This window comes from Ciona robusta, unplaced genomic scaffold, assembly GCF_009617815.1.
Source record: "Ciona robusta unplaced genomic scaffold, ASM961781v2 AP042744.1".
Lineage (NCBI taxonomy): Eukaryota > Metazoa > Chordata > Ascidiacea > Phlebobranchia > Cionidae > Ciona > Ciona robusta.
This window is the reverse complement of record NW_028323123.1, coordinates 74,062-97,731: the sequence shown is the minus strand read 5'-3', so window position 1 is coordinate 97,731 and position 23,670 is coordinate 74,062. Positions and strand designations below refer to the sequence as shown.

At 33.8% G+C, this 23,670-nt stretch overlaps 2 protein-coding genes and 1 long non-coding RNA gene across 7 annotated transcripts; 1 reads left to right on the top strand and 2 right to left on the bottom strand.

Moving 5' to 3' along the window:
* Positions 1–1,411: 1,411 nt before the first annotated feature.
* On the bottom strand, positions 1,412–11,694 carry LOC149723587 (stomatin-like). 4 transcript variants are annotated; one of them, XM_089893525.1, is made up of 8 exons: positions 11,432–11,694; positions 7,281–7,384; positions 6,772–6,844; positions 6,329–6,411; positions 5,542–5,745; positions 4,640–4,695; positions 3,588–3,666; positions 1,412–3,063 (listed from the first exon to the last, which is right to left on the bottom strand). In XM_089893525.1, the coding sequence occupies exons 1-8, from the start codon at positions 11,511–11,513 to the stop codon at positions 2,875–2,877; spliced, it is 870 nt and encodes a 289-aa protein (XP_089749651.1). In that variant the 5' UTR covers positions 11,514–11,694; the 3' UTR covers positions 1,412–2,874. The 4 variants fall into 4 exon arrangements, with proteins under 4 accessions (XP_089749651.1, XP_089749649.1, XP_089749652.1 ...); XM_089893523.1 differs by lacking the exon at positions 11,432–11,694 and adding an exon at positions 11,042–11,347; XM_089893526.1 differs by lacking the exon at positions 11,432–11,694 and adding an exon at positions 8,968–9,242.
* Positions 11,695–13,488: 1,794 nt separating this feature from the next.
* LOC149723585 (short transient receptor potential channel 4-associated protein-like) lies at positions 13,489–22,739 on the bottom strand. 2 transcript variants are annotated; one of them, XM_089893505.1, is made up of 14 exons: positions 22,589–22,739; positions 21,563–21,745; positions 21,128–21,288; positions 20,134–20,301; positions 19,046–19,143; positions 18,505–18,627; positions 16,517–16,631; positions 15,908–16,119; positions 15,654–15,794; positions 15,199–15,310; positions 14,879–14,985; positions 14,562–14,632; positions 14,189–14,315; positions 13,489–13,919 (listed from the first exon to the last, which is right to left on the bottom strand). In XM_089893505.1, exons 2-14 carry the CDS (start codon positions 21,610–21,612, stop codon positions 13,761–13,763), a joined length of 1,644 nt encoding a protein of 547 aa, XP_089749631.1. In that variant the 5' UTR covers positions 21,613–21,745; positions 22,589–22,739; the 3' UTR covers positions 13,489–13,760. The 2 variants fall into 2 exon arrangements, with proteins under 2 accessions (XP_089749631.1, XP_089749632.1); XM_089893506.1 differs by having other exon boundaries at positions 21,563–21,679; positions 22,589–22,730.
* Positions 13,858–18,098, top strand: LOC149723586 (uncharacterized). The gene is made up of 2 exons (XR_016386908.1): positions 13,858–13,979; positions 14,068–18,098. It is a non-coding gene; the product is annotated as an uncharacterized LOC149723586 (long non-coding RNA).
* Positions 22,740–23,670: the final 931 nt, after the last annotated feature.

The following is a 23,670-nucleotide window of genomic DNA, read 5'->3' as shown; positions in this document are numbered from 1 at the left end:
GAAATAGGTATTTGTGCTGCATCGGCTTACATATAGTACAATGGGGGAAGATGGGACAGTTAAGCACATATTGCCAAATATTTTCAAAATCGAAACAGATGACGTTTTTTTGATTTATATAACGAATTAGTACTGTCATTCCTTTCCTGATTGACAACAATTCAAATAAATTCAGTACAATGGGGCCAGATGGGACACTTAAGCACATATTGCCAAATATTTCCAAAATCAAAATAAATGACATTCTTTTATCAATTGACACCAATTTAATAAAATATAATAAAACACATGAGGAGTTATTTAGCAATTCGCACAACAGGTGAAATTTTATAAATTTGAAAACACACAGGATAAGATGAGACAGCTTAAAATCATTGTTAATTTTGATTATTAAGTGTAATTATAAATAGGAATATACGTAAATAACACGAAATAATACTGTATGCTTTGAAAATTAAGTCTAAAACATTCTTTTTCTTGCTCTACTGCTATAGTTTTTAACATGTTACCTATACAATTTTTTATTGCATAACAATTGGTATTGTTTGAACGACAATGGGAAATGTTCGAACTCAATGAATAAATATTGTATCCTACAAATGTATATGAACTTGTAATAACAGAAAGTTGATAATAACTATTGATAAAATTTTTATTTTTGCTACAAGTTGGGTATTACTACTCTGTTTATGGCACAAGCCACTTCGTATAAATTATCACCAACTGCAAATGACCAAATTTCGAATATATTTTTAAAATATTATCTTTTTATTGTATCAGTATCTTATATAGTTGAAAACCCCCTGAGCAGGGCCGTAACTACCGCCGGTGCACTGCACCGAAGCCCCCGAGGAAGGGGGCCCCCGCATTGCTATATTTTAGTTTAAAATATAGCAATTTTTAGTTTAAAATATAGCAATTTTGTGAATATTTTTTTGGTCGTTGGTGTCTATTGAGGTGATCATAATTGCCATGGCACTTTGATTCTTTTTGAACTAAAAAATAGGCACTGCAAATCTCCTTTTACTGAAAACCATTGCTCTATGCTCACAAAACAGCTTGTCTCAGACTTCCAGTAAATTGCACAAAGGCTACTCGTCATACTTTTCTTGTTCTGACAGAACAGTTGAAATCTATAAACAGAAAAAATTGGGGGGCCCCACAATGGACGCTTGCACCGGGGCCCCGACGGACGAAGTGACGGCACTGCCCCTGAGGTATAAATTACTAAATTAAATGCAAATCTTTCAAAGCTTGGCAATGAAAACATACTGTAGCAGTCGGGATTTGCTATGTGCAAACCACGCAGCCTGATATGCACCGAGTCTACCCTAGGTCACTAAGATTTCGGCACTTAAGCGAACGCGACGCCTCACAATGCCTTCTTTCGGTTCTCCCAATAAACACACGATTTGCAAAGCGACGGTTCTCTGTTAAATGAATGAATAACACTTAACAGATGATGTGAAACTAATAAGGTAGTAGTACGGTGTATAAACAGCTCATATAGGAAAATAACATTAGCACCAAATTAGGCTTAATTAACACGTTTGAGGTAACCAATGAATAATAGTACACGTACCAACTTGTTAGGCGATCAGGCGGAATGAAATCCACAATGGTGACTACACAATGTCCAAACAAGCAATGTACTTTAACTTAAATCACTGTAAATAGCATCACAATAATGACTTTTAAATAAAGAGGTAAACTAATTGGTACATCACTAATACGGTCAAATACGGTTTCCAAATATCCAGTATTCACAATATCCACATGACAAAAAGGATAGAATGGATACGAGTAAGGATGATGCATGCGATGAAACTAAATGACGTATGAATGAAGTGAAGAATGGATGAAAGTATAAAAACTCGCTGTAACACATACAAAACTACAATGTGAGGGAAGATGGGACTCTAAATTGAAATATATTTACATTAGCAGTATTCTGCAACTTGTAGTTAACCTACCGAATTTAACAGGTTGTGCTAGTTTCTTTGCCATGTAAACTTCATATACATAAAGTTAAACCGGAAATTTTTTATTGTTTCTCAAATTAAAGTCGTATTGAACCCTGCCTATTTTCTTCATGCTTATATCTCGGTGTTTTTTTACAAAACTAAAGCTAGTTTTATGAGATAAAAAAAATTGTACGAAATATTCAAGGTTGTTTTATGAAGCTATGAAACTAGTTTAATCGTTCGCACACGCAAACTAAAAAAAATCATCGGTTTTACTATGATTTAGTTTAGCGAGCATTAAAAAAGTAGCACCTTACTATAGGGTTGTTCTTCACAACCCTATAACCTTACTACCTTACTATTACTATACTGTCGAATAGTTCTGTGACCCTATTTTCCTCATTATCATTAAATGGGGGTACGTAAAAAGAAAATTAAAAAAGTGTGCCATCTTCCCCCACCCTAATATACAGAAGTTTTGAATTGTATATGTTTGCAGTTCAGAGACCGTGTTAAACCCGTCTTTCCCCACTACATTTGTAATCTGATAAAACAACTATATTACTAACTACAACGATGTTTCGGTACATAAAACTTTGTGGTTTATTTTTACATTATTCATCATATACGTAAATGCTACGATACAGTGCAATAACGAAGGTGACACAGTATACGTGATTATTATTCACACTAAAGATAAGGGAGTTAAAGAAAGTGAAATAACCGTGGAACATATTTTTTATTATTTTGGTTAAAATATAAGTTAAATGTAATATAGACGCAGGGTAGTGGAGTTATAACAATAAAATAAATATATTTGTCAATATATATACAATGCGTTGCTACGAGTCATGCGGAATACTGTTAGCCTCAATTGGAAAATTAATTTCGAATGTTGTCACAAAAACACCTATTTTTTCATCATGGTGCTCAGCATGTCAATAGGCAGAGGGAAGATTATGGTTGAATTCTTTTCCGCGCTTATAGAGGTTAAGGTTTGAAGGTAACGAAGCTGCATCGAGTTAGGAGACTCACTCATTACATCAGCAGCTTCCTTTAGCTTGCGGGAAGCATTCATTTCACCTTCTGCCGCAATAACCTGCAATGATATCATTATGTTACTTCTGCTACCAGTTATAATGTTATTAAATAATGTTCTTTTAGCTCCTATGGTGTTTACGACGGTTGTTTTATTTCAACGTTTCGTCTGTCATGACGTTCATGTTTAGGAGCTTATTCTGACGTAATGACGGTATTTATAAATAATCATGTTTGGCTGAGCTGTTTCAATGTAAGATCATAAAACTATCACTTGTATCACGGCCTATTAGAGATATATCTGGTAGGCCGTGCTTGTATGCAATTTGTAAGTAGTCTTGACTCTAGATTACTATGCGAACAAAACATTACTTTAAAAGAGGAAGAAGAGTGTACGCAAACAAGAGGGCAGTTCAGAAAAGAAAACATTAATACGATTCATGCAACCTAAATATGGCGCTTTTCGACGCAAAATTTAGTTTATAGTTCGCAGAAAAAAATTTTGATGAAAATTCTTTCAAAAAACACGAGACAAATTCGAATACGCAATTCACGTTAAGTATATTGCAACCAGTAAATTCTTACCTTTGCCCTTGCCTCTCGTGCAGCTTCGGCTTCAGCAGCCATTGCTCGTTGTAGTTGAACCGGCAAGCGAACGTCCTTACTGTAATACATAGTGATTTCTAAACGATACGAATGAATTGATATTTAATGCGTATAAAAACCCGCACCGCTGACAAAAGTTTCCTCTTACAAATGTTGTTGGGTAGGCCACAATAAATAAAATTTGTTGATTTAAAAGGTATCTTGATATTTTTAGTGGGGTTTCCAAGTCGACATGTTAAAAATTATGTTTCATATTGAATGTTCTGCGCCAGCTTCTCGTTACAATAAAAACATTACAGCAAATGTAAACGACACAATTTTTAGTGTTTCGGTTCATTAATAAGTTATTATAGCGTATCTTGCGGTTGAAAAATATAGAAAGATACGAAATCCAAACAATATTTAGTAAGCGAGGCCAGTAGCATCAGGTTAACTTAATGACGTACGTTGCAAATGGTAAACTATACGAATGATTAGGCATGTCAGACTTGTTTGAGGCAGTATACATGAATTATATTCTACGTGAGTAAAGCACAAAATGCCCCTGGACCTGAGATTAAGGCCAGAGTTGGCTTATTACCCCAATACCTGGTGTATATGGATAGAAACACAACATAAAAATGATCACAATGTGGATTTGTTTAAGACTAATACAAAGCAATACTCATGTTTGTATATAAGAGATGTTGAATGAATGTTCATGATTTGCAACAACAGTCGTTGTACCCCGGTAATGTACTTTGGTTTATACAACTCGTGGCGGCCTATGAGCTACGTATAGCTTTCTTTTCTAAGCTTCACATATTAAGCATTTGTGTGACCGACGTTGGGTGTGACACAAGTAATGAATGACTGTAGCTTACTTATTCTCATATGGCGGGTGACGACTAACGATAGTAGCTATAATACGGCCCAAGAGTGTTCTGACATGATACAGTATAACACGGCCGACTGGAGTCTCTTAACGTTACCTTTGGTAGCGGCAATCGGTAAATATAAGCACATGAAACAGTATTATAACACCAACTCACATTTCGACTCGTTCCACTTTTATGCCCCACGGGTCCGTGGCTTCATCCAGTGTTGACTGCAACAGAATAACTAAATAATTAATAATTTAATCGGGAAAACTAATGTATTGCCCTGTCAAATTAGTCAAGGGAATTGGGACCGTTGACATTGTTATAGAGAAATGGAACTGCTATTTGGACTAGCCTATATATCTATAGGTTATTATGTAAAAATAGTGAAGTGCTTATGTGTTGGGAATAGAAGAATATAAAATCAGAGGATAGAACTTGAACTAAAACTGTTAATTTGTTTTTTTAATTATAGAATGGCCAAAAGATTCACCCAGATTATATCACGAAGTACATAAATGCACCATAGTTCACAGTTAATTACAAAGTTGTGGTAAAATCTGTGGTAATACAAAGTTGTGGTAAAATTAGAATCTATAAAACAACCACGGTCATTTCTCCAGTTTAGGAAAAAGCTAGTTATTTTCCCTTAAGCAAACGAGCCACGAAAAAGTCTGACGCTGTTGTCAAGAATAAATAATTCAAGATTGCAGGATTCGGAAAAGGTTAACTTGCCGCATGTGACAGCGACGACTCCAGGCTTTAATTATAGCCATATTGCAATCAAGGTTTAGACCTGTTTCAACCATGTCACTTTACTTATAGAAAATCGAAATACTATGCCTGATTAGGTGGACGACAGGACCTACATGATGAATTAGGAATCAAGTCGTCATTTTGTATGACAAAAAAGGTTTAAAACCACGCAGTTTAATATAAACGCAAAATATACCAAAGGCATGCTCGTTTAATTTTTCAGTATTTTTTGAACCAACATTAAACATGGTGCCCAGTATAAAAGTTACAGTATTGTTTAATGCTTAAAAATAAACTTAACGAAAGACAAGTCCTACTTGCATCCCAGCACTGATATATTCACGGTCAGTAAGGACCTCGGACAGACTCTTTGTTCCCAGCATGTTTCTTAGTGTGGTTTGTGCCAGCAGTCGAGTTGCACCATCAGCGTTCTCCACATTTGCAATGCTCATGGTGGCATCTTGGACTCTGTAGTAAACCACAGCATCTACTGATATTGTTACGCTGTCCTTGGTCAAGATCTGTAAGAAAATAACAATAACTTATATATAGTGTCGAGTAGTGTGGCTTAGTAGGATACTTGGTATGATGTTAGATACTGACACGTGACACCATTATGTACTTAGTTGTGCGTCGTTGGGCAAAACAATTTCAAGTTCCTTCCACTATCCTGGTGGTCACCAATGGGACTGCCATGTTAGAATAAATAAGTTACATTCATTAGCACTTCTTCAAGTGCTGAACCAAAACATGTTTCTACGATTTTGCATGGCCAAGTAACCGACAAACAAGGCACCAACACAGTAAATTACAATCACACCAAAACAGTGCTAACTTATCTAATATTTAGTACTGATTTTCTTAATTAACAATGATGCCTATTTATCTCGCTAGTGGGGTAATGACAGTTGTTATAACAAGGGTGTTCTGTTTTACAAACCTCGTGCTGGCTTACTAGTTACTACATGTGCAACTTTGTGGGTGATTATTGTTTTGATTTTTTTAATACATGGCTAACAGTTTGGACATCCCAGTAGAGACAGTAGTAACCTGGGTTGGCAATTGCCGTTAGCTGTCTTGAAATACGAAACTTTTAAAACTAACCTCCTGTGGTGGCACATCAAAGGATACAGTTCTCAAATCCACTTTACGATATTCATCAGTGCATGGTATGATAAAAAAGATCCCTTGAATAATATAAAGAAAAGTATGAAAAATTGCAATTATATCATTTGCGAGCTTTATAGAACCAACAACTGTGTTAATTCAGCCACCACTAATGGAAATTAGTCTTTTTTTAGGTAGAGAAATAGTTTTGATGAAAAATGAGTTACAGGTGCCAGACGAACCGGCGGATAAATACAGCCAAGGAGGTTAAAATGAATTGAAGCAATGGCGCTTACTCAGTTGAACAATCCCTCGTTTGAGGAAGTTAACATGTATTGTTAAATATTAGGGTAATAACATGACTGACTGCTACATATCTGCCATATGGCAAGACCAGCATTCTTATGAACAGAAGATGTGCATGAAAGATTCTTAATTACCTGGACCTTTTGCACCACCTTTGACAAGGCGACCGAGACGGAAAATAACAGCTCTTTCGTATTCCTGAACCACCTATAGACAAAAATGTTAGTGTTAGTGTTGTAATGTAACTTGTGACAAATATTTAATGAGAGTATTAAACATATTCATTGTCATACAAATTCCAATTCCATGCCTACTGTAATAGATAGACACACGCCCAACCAAAAAGCAAAAGCCATACAAAGAGTTTTAATAATGATGATTCGAAAACAGTATAATTTTGGACAGGAAAACGGGACCCATAAGGTTATACTCCTTAAGGAATATATGTTTATCAATGTAAACATTGATAAAACATGACTTTACTGTCACTTAATGATAAATAACTACTTTTTCAGTTACAAACATCACACATAAAGAATTTTATATTGTGGTTGTGGCCAGAAATTAGGAGCATTCATAAGTTTGTACCGTACAGAAGTAGTTTTTTTGCTGTAAGTAAAGGTAAGAATTGACCTAAACTAACCTTGATACCAGCACATAATGCTAGTGGAAATATCAGAATCATTATAAATACAGAGATTCCCATAAGAGCATATCCACAGCACCCATATTCTGTATCTTCACCAGCTGTGAAAAAATAATAAAAATTGGTTGAAGAATTTGTTTAAACCTTGGTTTAAAAAAGTATTATAAGCCTATATATGATTCATGAATTTTTTAATTCGTATAATTTTAAAAATCTGTATATTTTATATTGTTCATTCTGTTGTTTGCTCTTTAGTAAAACCTGCTGTATTAACAAGGCAGATGAATCCAGCAGTAACTGATTAAGAACATTTGTAATTAATGATATGAGAATTATCTGATAAATGGAAAAATTCAATTTAACTTTAACAAAAACATTGCACCCCTTACAGAAAAAACTTGAAATAAACTATTCAGTACTTATTGTAAACGTCTAGGCTTTAACTAGGCTACATATAGATCATTTTGCTGCATCTTTTAACAAGTACTGAAGTACATATATATATATAATATATATAAAGCAAAAATATTGTACTTTTAAAGGAAAAATAAATTTAACACCCAAACCCATGTTTTTGTTTTTAAATTTATAATAATTAAAAAAGTAGGCTAAATATTGTCATGTCACATTATAAAATTTATATTAATATATGAAAAAAAACTCAAATAAACTAGTAAATTACACGATTAAACTAGATATAAATTAAGTTAATTCCACTACGACTAGTAGCACAAGCACTAGATATGCAGATACCAGTTAATTGAACTTACGACTGATAATAGTTAATATGAAGGAATGAGGACAGTGAAGTATGTAAATGTAAAAAACAAAACTTTGTAAACATGCAAACAATGACTACTATATGAAAAATATGTTTACAGTAGTCGGAATGTAGACAGAGTTACAATAATAAATATTATTACATAAACAAAGTACTGCCTTCTAAATGAATTCCAAACCCATTTTAACAGCACTACAGGTACACTACTACCATACATTAAGTTAATTTGAGCAAGTACATTAACTTACATATATCTATATTTTGGTTGTAAGCAGAAACTGCTCCTTCGCCATTTGGTTTTGGGTAAACTTTATTGTTACCTGATCCACTTTCAGGTCTTGAACCTTCCATTTATTTTACAATTGTTTTAAAATTAAATCAGACTAAACACCTCTGATAATCTAATAAGGCAGACAAACTAATTTACTTTGAATTTCTTACACGTAATGAAGGTATAGTTATTTGTTATATACATATTACAGTAGCACAAACATATAAATGTCAGCTGTTTTAATACTAATGGAAATAATGCTTTAACCAGTTACAGTTATTTAAAAAAGAGTAGCCTAGCTTATAACTGTACTAACTAACTTATATTATTTCAAACCCAGACACTGTAGAACCCATTCACCTCTAATTCTATAATTAACTGATCCTAAAATTGAAATACTTTAGGTTATACAATAACAAGGTATTTCATTGCTAAGAGAATTACATGACAACCTACAACTACATGCCATTATAATGTATCGGTAAGTATCACTTTCTACTATTATTTTCCCATATTTGTGTTAGGTAATATTTTATATATGAAGTAAACCTATAATATGATGCATTATGAATGAAGAGAAACAGTGAATTCACATTACAAATGATTTTAGTGATCTTTGAAAACTAACTTACAAATATCAATATTAGCATTGTAACTGTTCCCATTTCTTCGGGAAATTTCATCGTTTTTCTGCATTTTTGCGTACACTGGTATGTTTAAATAAAACTCTAAAACAGTTGCCTTTCACTTTTTCAGTAAAACGTATCCTGTTATTACGCACTTATCTATTACGTTATAATAACATTAACACTATCACCTAAACAAAACATGTTCGTCGACTCAGCTGTTGCTCACAACAGCAACCACACTAATTGTGCACAGCTTAAAAGCACATCAATTATACATGAAATAGGCTTCTTTTTTATTTCTGTGTATGCGAAGCGTTTAATTGCGCTGTTGCTAACGCTTAGTTGCTTAGCAACGCCTTTTTTCTTACATTGCGTCAGAGCAGAGATACATAAACAATGTTTTTGTATCTCTGGTCAGAGCGATAGTCCATGTACTCCATGACACAGCGGAAATATTGTGAACCAGAGATTCGAATCTTTAAAAAACGCGGTTTCGGTGCATTAAAAGAAAACGAGTACCACTGTTTTACTACCACTAAAATCCTGCCCGAAATCTGCTAGAATAACGCTAACAAAAAATGACGTTGAAAGCGCAGTGTTGCCGGTGTCAGAAAAAAATTGTTCCCCCGCAAAAATCGTTCTCATTGACCTTTGACCCTCGATGACGACATTCGTGAAAACAGTTCCACTCCAATTAAATACGCCGTTGTATATACAACTATATTGAATTTTTTCATCTTTATTCTTATTATACTTTTATCTCTTATGAAACATATTGTGTATAAACTACGGAACTGATTGTACATGTAAAATGTGCTTAATATTAATAAAGTTGATGACAACATAAAAACCTTTGTTGCGTAAGTTTGAATTCTTATTGTGACGTTTATATTACCAAAGTAAAATTTGGCAGCATTTATTTATTTATATGACTGTAAATACTGTTTTTCTTTTCAATCTGTTAACAGTTGATTTAGTTGTTTGTTTATTGGTTTGGTTGTGCCTGGATTGGATTTTGGGTTTAATTGTAAGGTTCGGGCGTGGAATATAAGTGTTTTGGTCTAATAAAAAGCTTACTGACTTATACCACATATGAGAAAGACCACTCGTAAAATCTGAAATCTGTGCCTATACCTCCAACTAAATCTCACATCTACCGCAGTGGGAGAATACCATGACACTCAATACGTTAACAACGAAAAAACATAAATATAGGTATTCCTGACAACATTTTGCACATATGAAATTAAGTGTATCTTGCAAGCGGAATAAATATTTCATCGATGTTGTGAAAAATGGCAATCACGTGACCACCACTTCATGCGCATGCGCAGTTTGTAAAATGAGAACGATTTTTTCGGGGAACGATTTTTTTTGCGACACCGGTAAAATCAATAGAAAATCTAGAGCAGGGTATAAACAGGGAACTTATCTTTATAATTTAAAAAGATGTCTCGTCAATTTATTTGCAAAAATATAACAAATTCTTGTAAAGTAAAAAAGGTAAAAGCATTTTTTTAAAATCTAGTCAACAGTATTACCGAAAACCGCGAATTTTTTTCCAAAAAGTGGTCATGTTCAAACCTTCCTGCTAGGATCTTGGTAAACTGAATGTATCTCTCTGATTTAAAAAATAAAAACGCGCCAATCATAACATTTTTTTTAAATCGAGTCTACATTATTACCGAAAACCGCGAATTTTACCCACATTTCCGGTATTTTCTACCCTGCGTTTTTATTGTTATTTGATTCGGCAACACTGTTTTTGTAAAAAATTCATTTTTGTTAAAATGACGGTTTAGTGCTTCAGCAGAATCTTGCCAGGATTTTAGTGGAGTTTTACTAGACATTTTCTGTATAAATCATGTGTGTTTTAAACTTTTCTGTATAAATCACAACGGAGTGTCACTGTCTGGATGCAAAAGTGAACTTTAAAACTGATCAGTAATCTATGACTCTATTTATGTCGTATCCTAGGGAACGTATTTAAAAATGTTACCAATAATTTCTTCCCGAATTCATGAATTTTCATAATAAAACACATGCATTGTACTTAAAATATATTTAAATTACTCACAAAAGTTTCCGATTAACTGCTGTTTAGAAGAAAAATTGGTTTGCGACAAATCCGTCCCCTGAACTGCTTTCTTTCGCTTAAAAAAAGCCGTACCTGCTTCACTCATTTTAAGAACTAATATTATCTGTATGTTTGCTGGACTGTTCCAATATATTTTCAGGCCCGCGTTGCATGAATGTGACTGACAGGTTTATTAAACAAACATGGGATGTTTGCAGTAAAACATGAACTATGAACACGAATGCATGTCTGAAAATTAACCACGCGGAATATACAACTACTCGCAACCAGAAACACTTCTACAAGCATTGAACAATAAGCAATATTTTTACCAGCACTTGGACCGTAAAAGCTTCACCGGTATTAGGAATATATATATACTATACTCACAAAACTTTGCCTTCCGTTCCGCGTTCAACGCTTCACGCAATGCTTCTCTTTCTTTATTTGCTGTGTTCCGACCTAACGACATTTTAAGCCCACTTTATGGGAAATGAACTTTCGGGCACTTCAGTATCCAGCCTATCATCAGCAAGTTTCACCAGAAACGACAGTTTCAAATCAATACCAGGACATGAAATAACAAATAATTCTTCTTTGGTGTGCACAACAGTTAATTTTCCGACCGCTAGAAAAAGTCAATCCAGGGAACATTTAAACTCTTATTTAGGTTATTGGTTTAGGTTGGAGCAAACATCAATAACCAGCTTAAGGAGCCGGTTTCTTTCGTTGCATTTGCAAACGTACAGTAGAACTAGAACTTTGTACGATCAATACAAAACAAATTTAAGTCTCATTAAAAGTAGAAATTCCAAACGGTAAATAATGAATTGCGTTTCATTATTGCAATTTTAATTTAAAGCAGTTTGATTTAAATTTCCAGTTTAATTTGAATGCAAACCTTGTCATTTTTTATAACACGCTCTTAAAGGTAAAATTAGTTTGATGGCTTGTTTTAGTTTAGGTAGTATTTTTAAATGCGACTAAAATTATATTATAGTAGGGTGGGGAAAGATGGGACACTTTGTCAGACGATACTTTTTTAATTTTCTTTTTACGGACCCCCATTTAATGATAATCAGGAAAATAAGGTTACAGAATTATTCGACAGTATTATCACGACTTTACAAAACGCCCGTCAAAGCTGATTACTGTTTTTAAATATTAAAAACATATGTAAAATAGAAACAGTATACTTTGAAAAGGTAACAAAAATTCCAAATAGTAAGGTGCTATTTTTTAATGCTCGCTAAATCATAGTAAAGTCAATGAATTTTTTTTAATTTGCGTGTGCGAACGACTAAACTAGTTTCATAGCTTCATAAAACAACCTTGAATATTTCGTACAGTTTGATTTTGTCTCATAAAACTAGTTTTAGTTTTATAAGAAAACACTGAGATATAAGCATGAAGAAAATAGGCAGGGGTCAATATGACTTTAATTTGGGATAAAAACAACAAAAAAATATCGGTTTAACGTTTATATATATATAAGGTTTACATGACAAAGAAACTAGCACAGCCTGTTAAATTCGGTAGGTTAACTACAAGATGCAGAATACTGCCCGGCGCCGTGGCGTAGTGGTTAGCACGCATGCCTGTAACCATTAGGTAAAGGGTTCAAGCCTCGTCGCTGCTACCATTGTGGGCGTATGTGTCCTTGAGCAAGACGCTTAACGACAATTGCTCCAACCCAGTGGTCACTAATGGGTTGTCCAAATTATCAGCCATACATAAAAAAAATGAAAAAATCCCCAAAAAATAATCACCCACAAAGTAACATACATGGTAACTCGCAAGCTGGCACGAGGTGTTAAACCCGTGTGATAACGACTGTCGTTTTCCGGCCACGCGAGGATAAAGTAAGTTACATTCACATTCACTGCTGAGTGCTAATGTAAATACATTTCAATTCAGAGTCCCATCTACCCCCACATTGTAGTTTTGTATGTTTTCATTGCCAAACTTTGAAAGATTTGCTTTTAATTTAGTAATTTATACCTCAGGGGGTTTTCATCTTAAGATACTTGATATAATAAAAGGATAATTTTTTGAAATGAATTCGAGAAATGAAAAAAGTTGAAAATGAAATTTTCTGTGTGTTCTATTATATTTTATTAAGTTGTTGTAAATTAATAAAGGAATGGTAGTACTAATTCGTGGTATTACCCAAAAACCGTCATTTATTTTGATTTTGAAAATATTTGGCAATATGTGCTTAAGTGTCCTATCTTCCCCCATTGTACTATACTAATAGCCAAACATTCCCTGCTTTATTAATATGCAGTACCAGTGCTAAAAAACAAAAATCAGCCAAATTTCCTTAAACGAACAATGTGTGTGTGATTCTAGAAATACCTTAAATTGTACTCATTATGAAAGTAGCAAGACGTTAAAAAATAATAAGGTCATATGCGTATTAGTGACAGAAATTCAGAAAACTGAACTGTTGACAGCACACATTTATTACAACACACTCAGGCAAATATAGCTAATTTTGAAGATGCTGCCTAAAAACAATAAATCTCACAAAACATGCCTTTAATACCAAGTGGCAATGTTGGAAACAATTTATATCAGGAAGGTAAATGAAAGTATTGAAATAAAATATAATAAGAAACTATAACTTTACTAAAATGTCATCCCTGTTGCAATTTGGCAGTTTAACCAAGTGATGGCATTTCTCTATAGCCCAGAACTAAAACACAACAACCAAGATTTAAGGCCAACGAATATATGTTAGATTAGGGGAGCCATATGTACGACCGATCTCATCTGCTTTTGCAAGGTAATGCTTAATAGAAATTTCTGACCTCAGGTCAGGGTCAAGCAGAGTTCGAGCAACGCTTTCCCATTCGGAAAATTGAGTCAAGGAACCCTGAATGAGAAAAAACTTTAAAAAGTGCTAAAAATTTCGACATACAAATTGATGAATGAGGTATAGATTATACAACAGGTGGAATTAATGAATAAATACTGTGTAGAGGGGAAGCTACAGTTTATAACATGGATGTTTTGTTACATAGGGCCTACACCTCGTGTTGCTTACGCGTCATCTGTTTATGTAACTCGGTGAGTAATATTTCATAAATTGTTCCGTATTAATATTTAACTAAGGCCCAAAAATACTTTAAGTGGTGAGCTTACAAATTCAAGAGATTTTCTGTCATTTTTCTTAAAAGGAAGAGAGTAATGAACTATCCAAAACTGCAACAAACTATAAAGGTTTTCCAGGACTGCTGGTTCGTACACACCATATAAACATTGGAGATAACTGTAATAAAAAAAAATGGAGTTTTTATTAATGAGAAGACATGAAAACTGCAAAATACTAAAATTAGGGGCATTTTTTCTTTGTGGGTAAAGACCTGGGATTTACGCCAGGTCTGGCACATTACCTTAATATTGTACATGTATACTGTGGGTGACGAGTGAGGACTTTTTTGAGGACCTAGATTCAGATCGAGTTGGCCCATTAGCCCTTTCTTCCATATAATGATGTTATATTATTCAAAATTACCTGGCAAGCCTATTATTCCTGTGCGCCATTATGAGCAGTAGAAGACTTGTATTGAGACAACTTACTGTTTCCTGTGGTGTAGTGGGTGGTTATGTGAAATACATTATCCACAATTGATAGATACTATTAGAAATGAAATATACCTGGAACCCATAGAGACAAAACATATTTTTGTAAACAATTTATAATAAAAAAAATGTTTTTATCATTTATTTTGGTTTTATTAAAAAGTGTATTGACTATTGTTTCATTGGATAAAAAATGCAGTTAAAGTGACCATTAATATTAATATATAATATTGAAATGTGAGTACAAACCTGTGATAAAGTAGAAACATCTAGAAGGGTTACAAGTCTTGCAATAACTTGTATCCGACGCTTATGGTTTGTGTAGTATTCTAATAACCTGTTTGTCACCAGGACTTCTGTGGTATAAATAAGGTATTTAAAGCTATTAAAGTTTTTGAAAGTATGTGGATGCATTTTGTTAAATAAAGATCTTTTAACAAACCTATGTTTATAGTGCAATGTCATTATTACAACTAAACCATAGTAGTGTGAATTTAGGAAAATTGGTTTAATGCAATATGGGATTTAAGTTAGACTTGGCTCAATTTTTGTAACAGAACTTAAGTTACCTTTATTTTCTGTTTGCGATGTCTGTATATAATGAGTTGTTAGTATGACACATCTGATAAACATGTTTGAATCGATCAAACTATCTTCAACTGCTGATATGAACGTTTGAAACTAGAAATAAAACAAAACTGTAGTATTGTCATGCTGATGAGGCAATATAATTTGCAAAGTTTATAATATACTTTATTTTTACTTCTCTATAAAAATACCTTAGAAAAAAAGTAACAGTTGTTTAAATTTGAACCTTGCGTTAAAGTAAAACCTACCTGTTATCCAAATCATAGTGTAAAGTAAAAAAGGCATTTGGTAATATTAAGGCAGATTGTCTAATAGCAGCTTAATAAAAGCCGAGTAAAATATTTAACATTAATTGCTAGCAAGTTGTTTGTGGTATACATCTTTTGATATTAATTAAGTAACAAACTTTGATTTTTGACTATTTTAATAGCCTTACTTTCCTTGCTGAATTAAGAGCATTATCACATCTTGTAAAAGCATCAACGTTGACTTTCATAACAGTGGAAAGCATATCAAAGCAACCTTGCCTCACCAACTCGTGCATTGGCCGTGTAGAAATAAGAACTCCCACAGTACTCTGAGTGTTAATGATAAATTTCATATACATATTACACAAAGCAACTGATGATTGTGCCAGTAAGTTAAAGTTATTAATCATTAGTATATTGTATTATTATATTACTAGCTCACCTCCACTATATTTTTATCAAGCAAAAAAGCCTGGGTTGTTGGATTGGTTGGGCCACGTAAGAAAGCTTCAACAACCCTAGTGATCCAAAACGTGATGGATTCTTGATGAAGTTTCGACATAACCTGGCTCAACAAGCTTCTCTTGCTCAGGGGTGCAGCTGTGTCATTAGTAAGTGTTGGAAACTCACTCGGTAGCGAGTGGTTTTTCTTTTCTGCAGATCAGACATTTTCTTGCTTAACTATAGTTATAGAGATAAGTGAAAAGATTGCAGATACATTTATTGAGAACTCCCGACAACCAACATCATATAAGAGGACGAACTAAGGTTAAACTGATTGCGGATGCGCATCACATAGATACATTTTTAATTTATAACAATGATTATTTAACAATAATTATGTCATGACTGCCTCATATATTAAATATTTTGAGAGTATTACTGCTTGCATAAAGACGCAGTCAGGTTTGTGACACAAATGGCTTCTATGAATCCTCTATATCATTATTTAAATACTGCGATTTTTAGAAAGACATGAAATGGTATGATAATACCTTTAATCTTTTATAAAATGATGTAACAATAGTAGAATTTCTGCTCAATTACGTACCAGCAATCTGTTTCAATGTATGTAGTTCCTCGATGGATAGAAGGCTGTATCTGTAGGATGTGCTATCTGCTATGGAGTGGACCAAACGGAGGAACTGAACTCTAACAAACGTGGTCTACAAGGTTAACAAAAGAAAGCCATGAGTTGAATTGATGTCTGAAAAACATAACTCATGCAATGCTAAACTAATATTAAAAAAAATTAATTTGTCTTTAAAACACTTAAAAATGATCAAGTTTCACCTTTACTTAATTACAGCTTGCATTGTTTAGTTTTAGACCTGTCAGATGTAATAAGCTTTCTTAAACTGCACAGTATTATATAAGTTATACCATATACCAAAGCAGTATTAAAAGTAATATAACTATCACTAAAGCTTTAATTAGACTATATTTGGTTCAAAATGTTTCAGATCTACGATTAGCTATTTTGGAAATACTAAATTATTTTTGAATACAAAATTTTTATAAAAGTAATGCCGTGAGTTTAGCACTTAGTTTATTGACACACATAGTTTTTATTGTTTACGTAATATTTGTATATTGTCTGTTAGTTTAGTTTTAAATGTGTTTTTCTCACTATTCGTGTTCTTTTGTGTTTCCCTCATTTTCCACTTACAGGCAAAACGTTTCGATTACCGATCGACCTCATGTACACCAAACCAAGAGAGTCCAGAAAATTAAGTCACCTGAATCACCTTGAAGGGTTACAGGAGCAGCTGGTACTAGCAGAGAAAATCACACGCGAAAAGTTGAACACACAAAGGGCGCGAAAACTAATACAATAAGAAATCACATGGTAAATGTATTGAAAGTGGCGACATTGTGCTGCTTACAAACCTAGCCGTACCGGTCAGTAAGTGCAAAAAGCTTCAATTGCCAAATAAAAAACCATATCAGGTGGTTGAAAAGGTAGGCCCAGTATATTTTGTCATACAGGGTAGAGTTGGCAAGACACAAACTGTTCATTACAATCGAGTAAAACCTGCAGCGGCCAGTGCAACAAAGACCGAAGATATAATAGGGCCAGTAGATGAGCCTTGGGCCAGTAGATGAGCCAAGCAAGCGACAAAACGCTTCGCAACAACTGATATGTGGACATATATATACCCCAGAGTTCACATCGGCACCGCAAAACGAGAACGGGAACACCACGAGAACGATTATGACACGAATGAAGAAGACAGAAAACCGGTCGTCGAGGAGAACGAAGAGAGACACAAAAAAAACTGAAAGACATGAAAAACTTGCGCAATGTAACGTCACAGAGTGATCTGACTCGGCCTGCATTGCCCGACAGAGGCCCAGATGTACGCATAAACAGGCACCGAATATTATGTTGAGATAAGTATCCTTCAGGTGGAGGATGAATTTAGCAGGGGGGGGGTGTAATGTCGTGGATTTAGCACTTAGTTTAGTTTTAAATGTGTTTCTTCTCACTAGTTGTGTTCTTTTGTGTTTTCCTTATCACTATTTGACCTAGTATTTTGCCTTCCTTATCACTGTTATTCATGCATGACTGGTTTCCTGTTTAATATTTTCGCACGTTCCTTTGTTGCCGTTAGTATAATTGCTGCTTGTCACATGTCGCGCTTTGCCTCTTCCTAGTTTTGAGTGTATCCAAGGAGTCCTCGTTGTAACTTGTACTGTGCTGGCTAAAATTTGTTTTTTTTGGGGCAAAAGTGATATTATTGTGACTGTGAGCCAACTGTATCAAATCAAGCCGTATCGAGTATATAGTTGTCTTATCTAGTTATTGTTTATGTGAAGTAACAGTTTGGTGTATATTTTAATGTCATTTATTTTTAGGCTGTTTTTATTAAACTACATGTTTTTATAGTTGAGTTGCAATCAGTGTAGCTTATAACAAACTACAGCAGTCAGGCCCCGCGATTGGCCATTAAAGCATCGTCCCGGACCAAACCACCGTTAACAAACGTAACATAAACAACACTTGGATATAAACAAAATAATATGGTTCAGACATACTTGGGAAATGTCTTCAGAATCTGCAGAAAGATCTGGAATGTCAGGAAAATCTTTCCAAATAACTTCTTCAAATGAATTGTTTAGTCGGTTAACAAAATCACATTTCATTAAACGTTTCTGAACCTACAATGGAAGTGAAATGTTAAATGTATTTGATAAAGCAACGTTGTTAACACATATAAAAACTTGTAATATGTAAAGGAGTCTTACTTGAATACAGTAATCTTTTTGCAGTTTTAAGCTGTACAACTTAGTACAAGTCCTTTATTTAATGAATGAAATGTGCACATTTTTATTTTGTTTCATTTGGTATTAAGCATTTAATAAGAATTTGTACTCAAATGTGATATAGTAATAAACTAATAATATCCCCTGTCGCACTTTAACTAAAACACTTTCTTATTACTTTTCATATTACGCAAAGTTTAAACGTAAGAATGCCACACACTTTACTTTTTATACATATCTCATTTATACAGGAGTAGCAATAAAATTAGAAATATATAATTTATTTCTTAGTATTTGTATAAAAACTTATTACCTCATTTTGGTACTTGCCGGTCAATAACATGGTTATGATGGTAAACAAGTTTGCTCGATGAACAATATCATTCAGCCATATGTAAGAATCACTGCTGCCTAATATAAAAAAATAAAACTTATAAAGTAGAAGAAAGTTTTCTTTATATATGGTATGAGACGATGAGTTCCAGCCAGATCTAGATAGGCCAGACAACACAATTACATTTTTAAACGGCAAAAATAGAGGTCTATACCTTTTATATACAGTAGAAAAAAAACTCATGCATAAATATTGCTATAAAAAGCACAGAACCCAATGTGCATCTGTATATATTAGCAATCAGTAAACCTTATATACCAGTGGTTCCCAAAGTTTTTTTAGCATGACCCAAATCAGAGTTTTATGAACATCTCACGACCCATGTACCCAAGCCTCAAACATAAAAAAAAATATTTTTAATGTATGCATTCTAGACTACTTTTTGAATATGCATGAAGTAGACCAGTGGTGTTTAAATGACCTATCGTGATCCAGATCATTTTAACTGTTTGTGTGGATCTTTCAACACAGTTTTGAAAAAAGGCTAAAATACAACGCACGTAAAGGCTAAAATACGACGCTTGTGCCTGTTTAACATTTACACCTGTTTTAAACCTCTTACATGCCCATTGATTACAATATATGTCAATCCCTATTATGACGCAAATATTCAACATGTGAATTGCTATTATGTCGTAATTAATTGCCAAGTTAAACAATCGCTATTATGGTGCAATGAATCCGCATGTGAATCCCTACTCTTTCGTAACAAACAGTCTACTTGGCTAAGAAAAGCATGGTAAATATACAGCTAAACTACAACACAAACCTAAACCGAACGCTTAAAAAAAAATCTCATTGATAGATTTGAATCACCTTGCACAACCCATTTTGCAACCCTGTACGACCCATGTTTGGGTCGCGACCCATACTTTGGGAACCACTGTTATATACCCTTATATATCTAAGAACATGTATACCAGTACTAGAACTGCCATACTGACATACATCAGAACAAATGCACTATTTAAACACAATCATTTATAAAGAATAAAAAACAGCCTCACCAATTTGTCTTTCCATCATTTGAAAATCGTCATTTTCCAGATCAAGCGAACCAAATGATTGTCCGAGCATATGAGCAAGAAGGCTTAATGGTCTGGTCACCTCAGATGCTGGTCTACTTGCACTCAAACACATATTTTCAAGGTGTGATGGAAGACTGAGTAAGAACTCTTGAATCCAATGAAAATATATTTAAATTTAGTTCTATTTGGGTATGTGGAAGCGTGGGACTATGAGTAATGTGCTTTAAGCCTAAATCTCAAGTCTCTTTCATGGGTAAATCCATATAAAATAGGATATAGTGGAATCCTATAGCACAGCACACCATATAACCTTTTTAAAAAGACCCATTACCCAAACTCCAAATGTATGGTAAAACTTCTATAGCATATACAGGAATGTGCCGAACTTGGGCTCACTGAGCGCCAACTTGAACATAAGGCTTAGCAAAAGCCTTAAGCACCTATGCCGTCATCAAGGAAAAAGACGTACGAAAATCTGTTCTGGTTTAGACAAAGAGTGCCGCTACTCATAATAATCATATAGAACAAATGGTTTGCAGACTTGTGGTAATTTTCAGTGTTTTAAGATGAAAACTTTATGCAAAAAAAATTATTCAAAAATTAGTTATAATTTTTTCAGCAACAGTTTTTGATAAAGGCTGTAAATTTAGACAGCACATTCGCTGCCGTTCTGATTAATTACTTCCCAGAGAGCAAAACATCAAAAATTAACTAAAGAAAAGATATGCTTACTGTCACTGGTCTTTTTATCTTTTAGTTGTTTTACTGTTTTTATTTTAATTATTTTTGGCTTTCACATGCAACAATTAAGCAATCGCGTCTGGGCTGGACGTTAAGCTTAATCTTTAGCTGAGAGCCTAACATTTAAGAAGCAGACGTTCGGGAACAGGCTTTTGACTTCGGGCTCGGCACATCCATTATAGGTTATTCCAATATTTTAACAACAATAGATAAAGTATCTCAGCACTTTTACCTTGATTTAGAGCAGCAGTGTCAGCAACTGAGCTGTCATTGAGCCATTGATCATGCTGCTCTAGTGAAACACTCCCACATAGCTCACAATCTGACATGACCACTGATATCACATGATAGAAATACAACAGAGAGTCATTGTTCATGCGAGATACAATTGCTCTGGAAAAAATTCAACTGAATACAAAGATTTAATGCAAAAGGAATATAATTAGTACACAAAAAGAACTTTAAAATTGAAAATGTAAACACATCAATAAATGAAGACCACACATTTAAAATTACAGCATATATTTTCCACACTAAGGTTAAGCAAGACATTTGTTAGGTTTTGATTTTCAAATATGAAACAAAATACTTTTAATAGTCAATAAAACTAAAAAAAGATTAATTTCATCAAACTATAAATATGTATTGAAAAAGTTTTAAAACTCACGGTAGAGATTTGATGCTTTGTAAACTAAACAGCTTGTTGTTTTGTGACATGGGTGTTGCTGTTAGAAGCTTTTCTGCGATTGCAGATGCCACCAAATGTATTCTATGCTGTGTTTCACTGAGTGAACAAAACTTCAATTAAACGATATTTAAATCGCAAATGGTAATAAGAGGTTTCTGGGACCTGAGAGAAAAAACAACATTTAAAATATGCGCATGCCTGTAGAAATTTTGCAAACAAATATTCTTCTGAATAAATCTAAAATAGACTAAGAATTGAACTAGAATAACACTAACTTAACCTGGGTAAAAATATACTAACAGAGTCCCCTTATCCCAGACAACCAAACAAGTTCGAGGGACAAATGAATTTGGTTAGCCACTTGTGTGAAAGGACTAAGGAGACAAATAAAGTTTATTACGAATGTTTAATATCCCGGCTTTTGGACAAATTCGTATGTTTAGGCTTCACAAGTGCCACCAAGTGATACAAAATTAAAAAAATCATTGATGCAACCTCACGATCTTGTGCACTCGTTACGAGTGACTCGTACCCTACGTGTAACAAAACGAGCAGGCAGGAAACTCATTGTAGCTTATTTTCATTTGTTTTTTAAAACTATTGAGACAACTGGTTTAAGTTATTGTTTTTTGAGTAACTATTTTATTAGACTGTCGCCTATTCCAATGATGTAATCACAGGTATTTTCAAAAATATTAAAAAAAAAATGTTTTTTATAAAACACTAAAATCAACTTGTTTTAAAAAACAAGCACCTAAAACAAGTTAAGGTAGAGCCCTCACTAGAATTTAGGTTAAATATTATTAACTGATGTTTATAAAATTGTGATCACGTACAAAACGCAGTTAAGATGAGATTAATCAACAAATTGAAGACTACTCCCTCATAGAAGATAAAACTCGTCTTTACAAACACAACCCAACCCAATTGCTATTAAGTGAATTCTCATTTCAACATCCAATGCCAGATAGAATACCCAAACAAATGAAACCAAAACCCACCTACCTGGTTCGTAAAAGTGTGAACAAGTTGCAGAATCAATTTTATATCAGCACTTCGTTCATGATCAAACTGCAGAGGAGTGGCTCTATCATCATGTAGATGTTGTGAGGATGTTTTTCCAACATCCTTCTTGCCCACCCCAAATATATCCACAACTAATATGTTCAGTAGATTCTGATTAAAAGATAAATTTTAAATAAATGGTTAACACAAAATTTTAGGTGATAGACTAAGTTATGAGCTAAAAACACTTAAAAATTAAAAATTAATCACACACAAAGTAACATAAATGGTAACTCTGAACAGCATAAAAACAAAAAATTCTTTGTTATATTGACTTTCTTGGCCAAATATAATAATAAATGTAATAGGTTAAATGTTGCTACATAACCACTTGGTAATTTCCATTTATTGTGGAAATTTGTACATACAAAGGCATCATAATATAGATAGATTGTTAGTAAGGTACACTAACTTCAATTAACTGAAATCCAAGACCACTGGTTAACAAAATCATCTCAGGAAGATTTAACAATTCCTGTAATTGAGAAATTGTTAAAAGATGTTCTATAATTAATCCAATTGGCTCAATAATTTATATACAACACTACCTCAGCAATTTTCCTGAACTCTAACCAATTATCACCAGAAGAAAACACACATAGTTGATAAACCAATTCTTCAGGCACCATTTGCAAGCGATTAGGAGCAATCTTCTCTTTCTTTGGTTTCACGAGAATCTGCTTTGGTATCTATGTAAGATAATTTACTTTATGTCAAGGTGTTAAGTGCTACCACAGATCTGTATAATGGGGCTTTGTTTATAATAAAATATACATGAAGGAAACAGGATTGTAAAAGTTGTAAAACCGGACGGTGATCGGTTAATTTTGTTCAAAATCCGGACGTAATATGTTTTACGTGCGTCTGTCACCCAAGCTACCAAATCGTGTTATAAAACGTCTTACTGACTAAAGGCACAGTCTGGTGTGGGCGCCTTTGAGAGTAAAAAAAGGTTGTTAAAGCAGCCATAGGCGCTTAGATTTCAAAATCAGCGGGGAGGCGATACTATTTTATAACAAAAA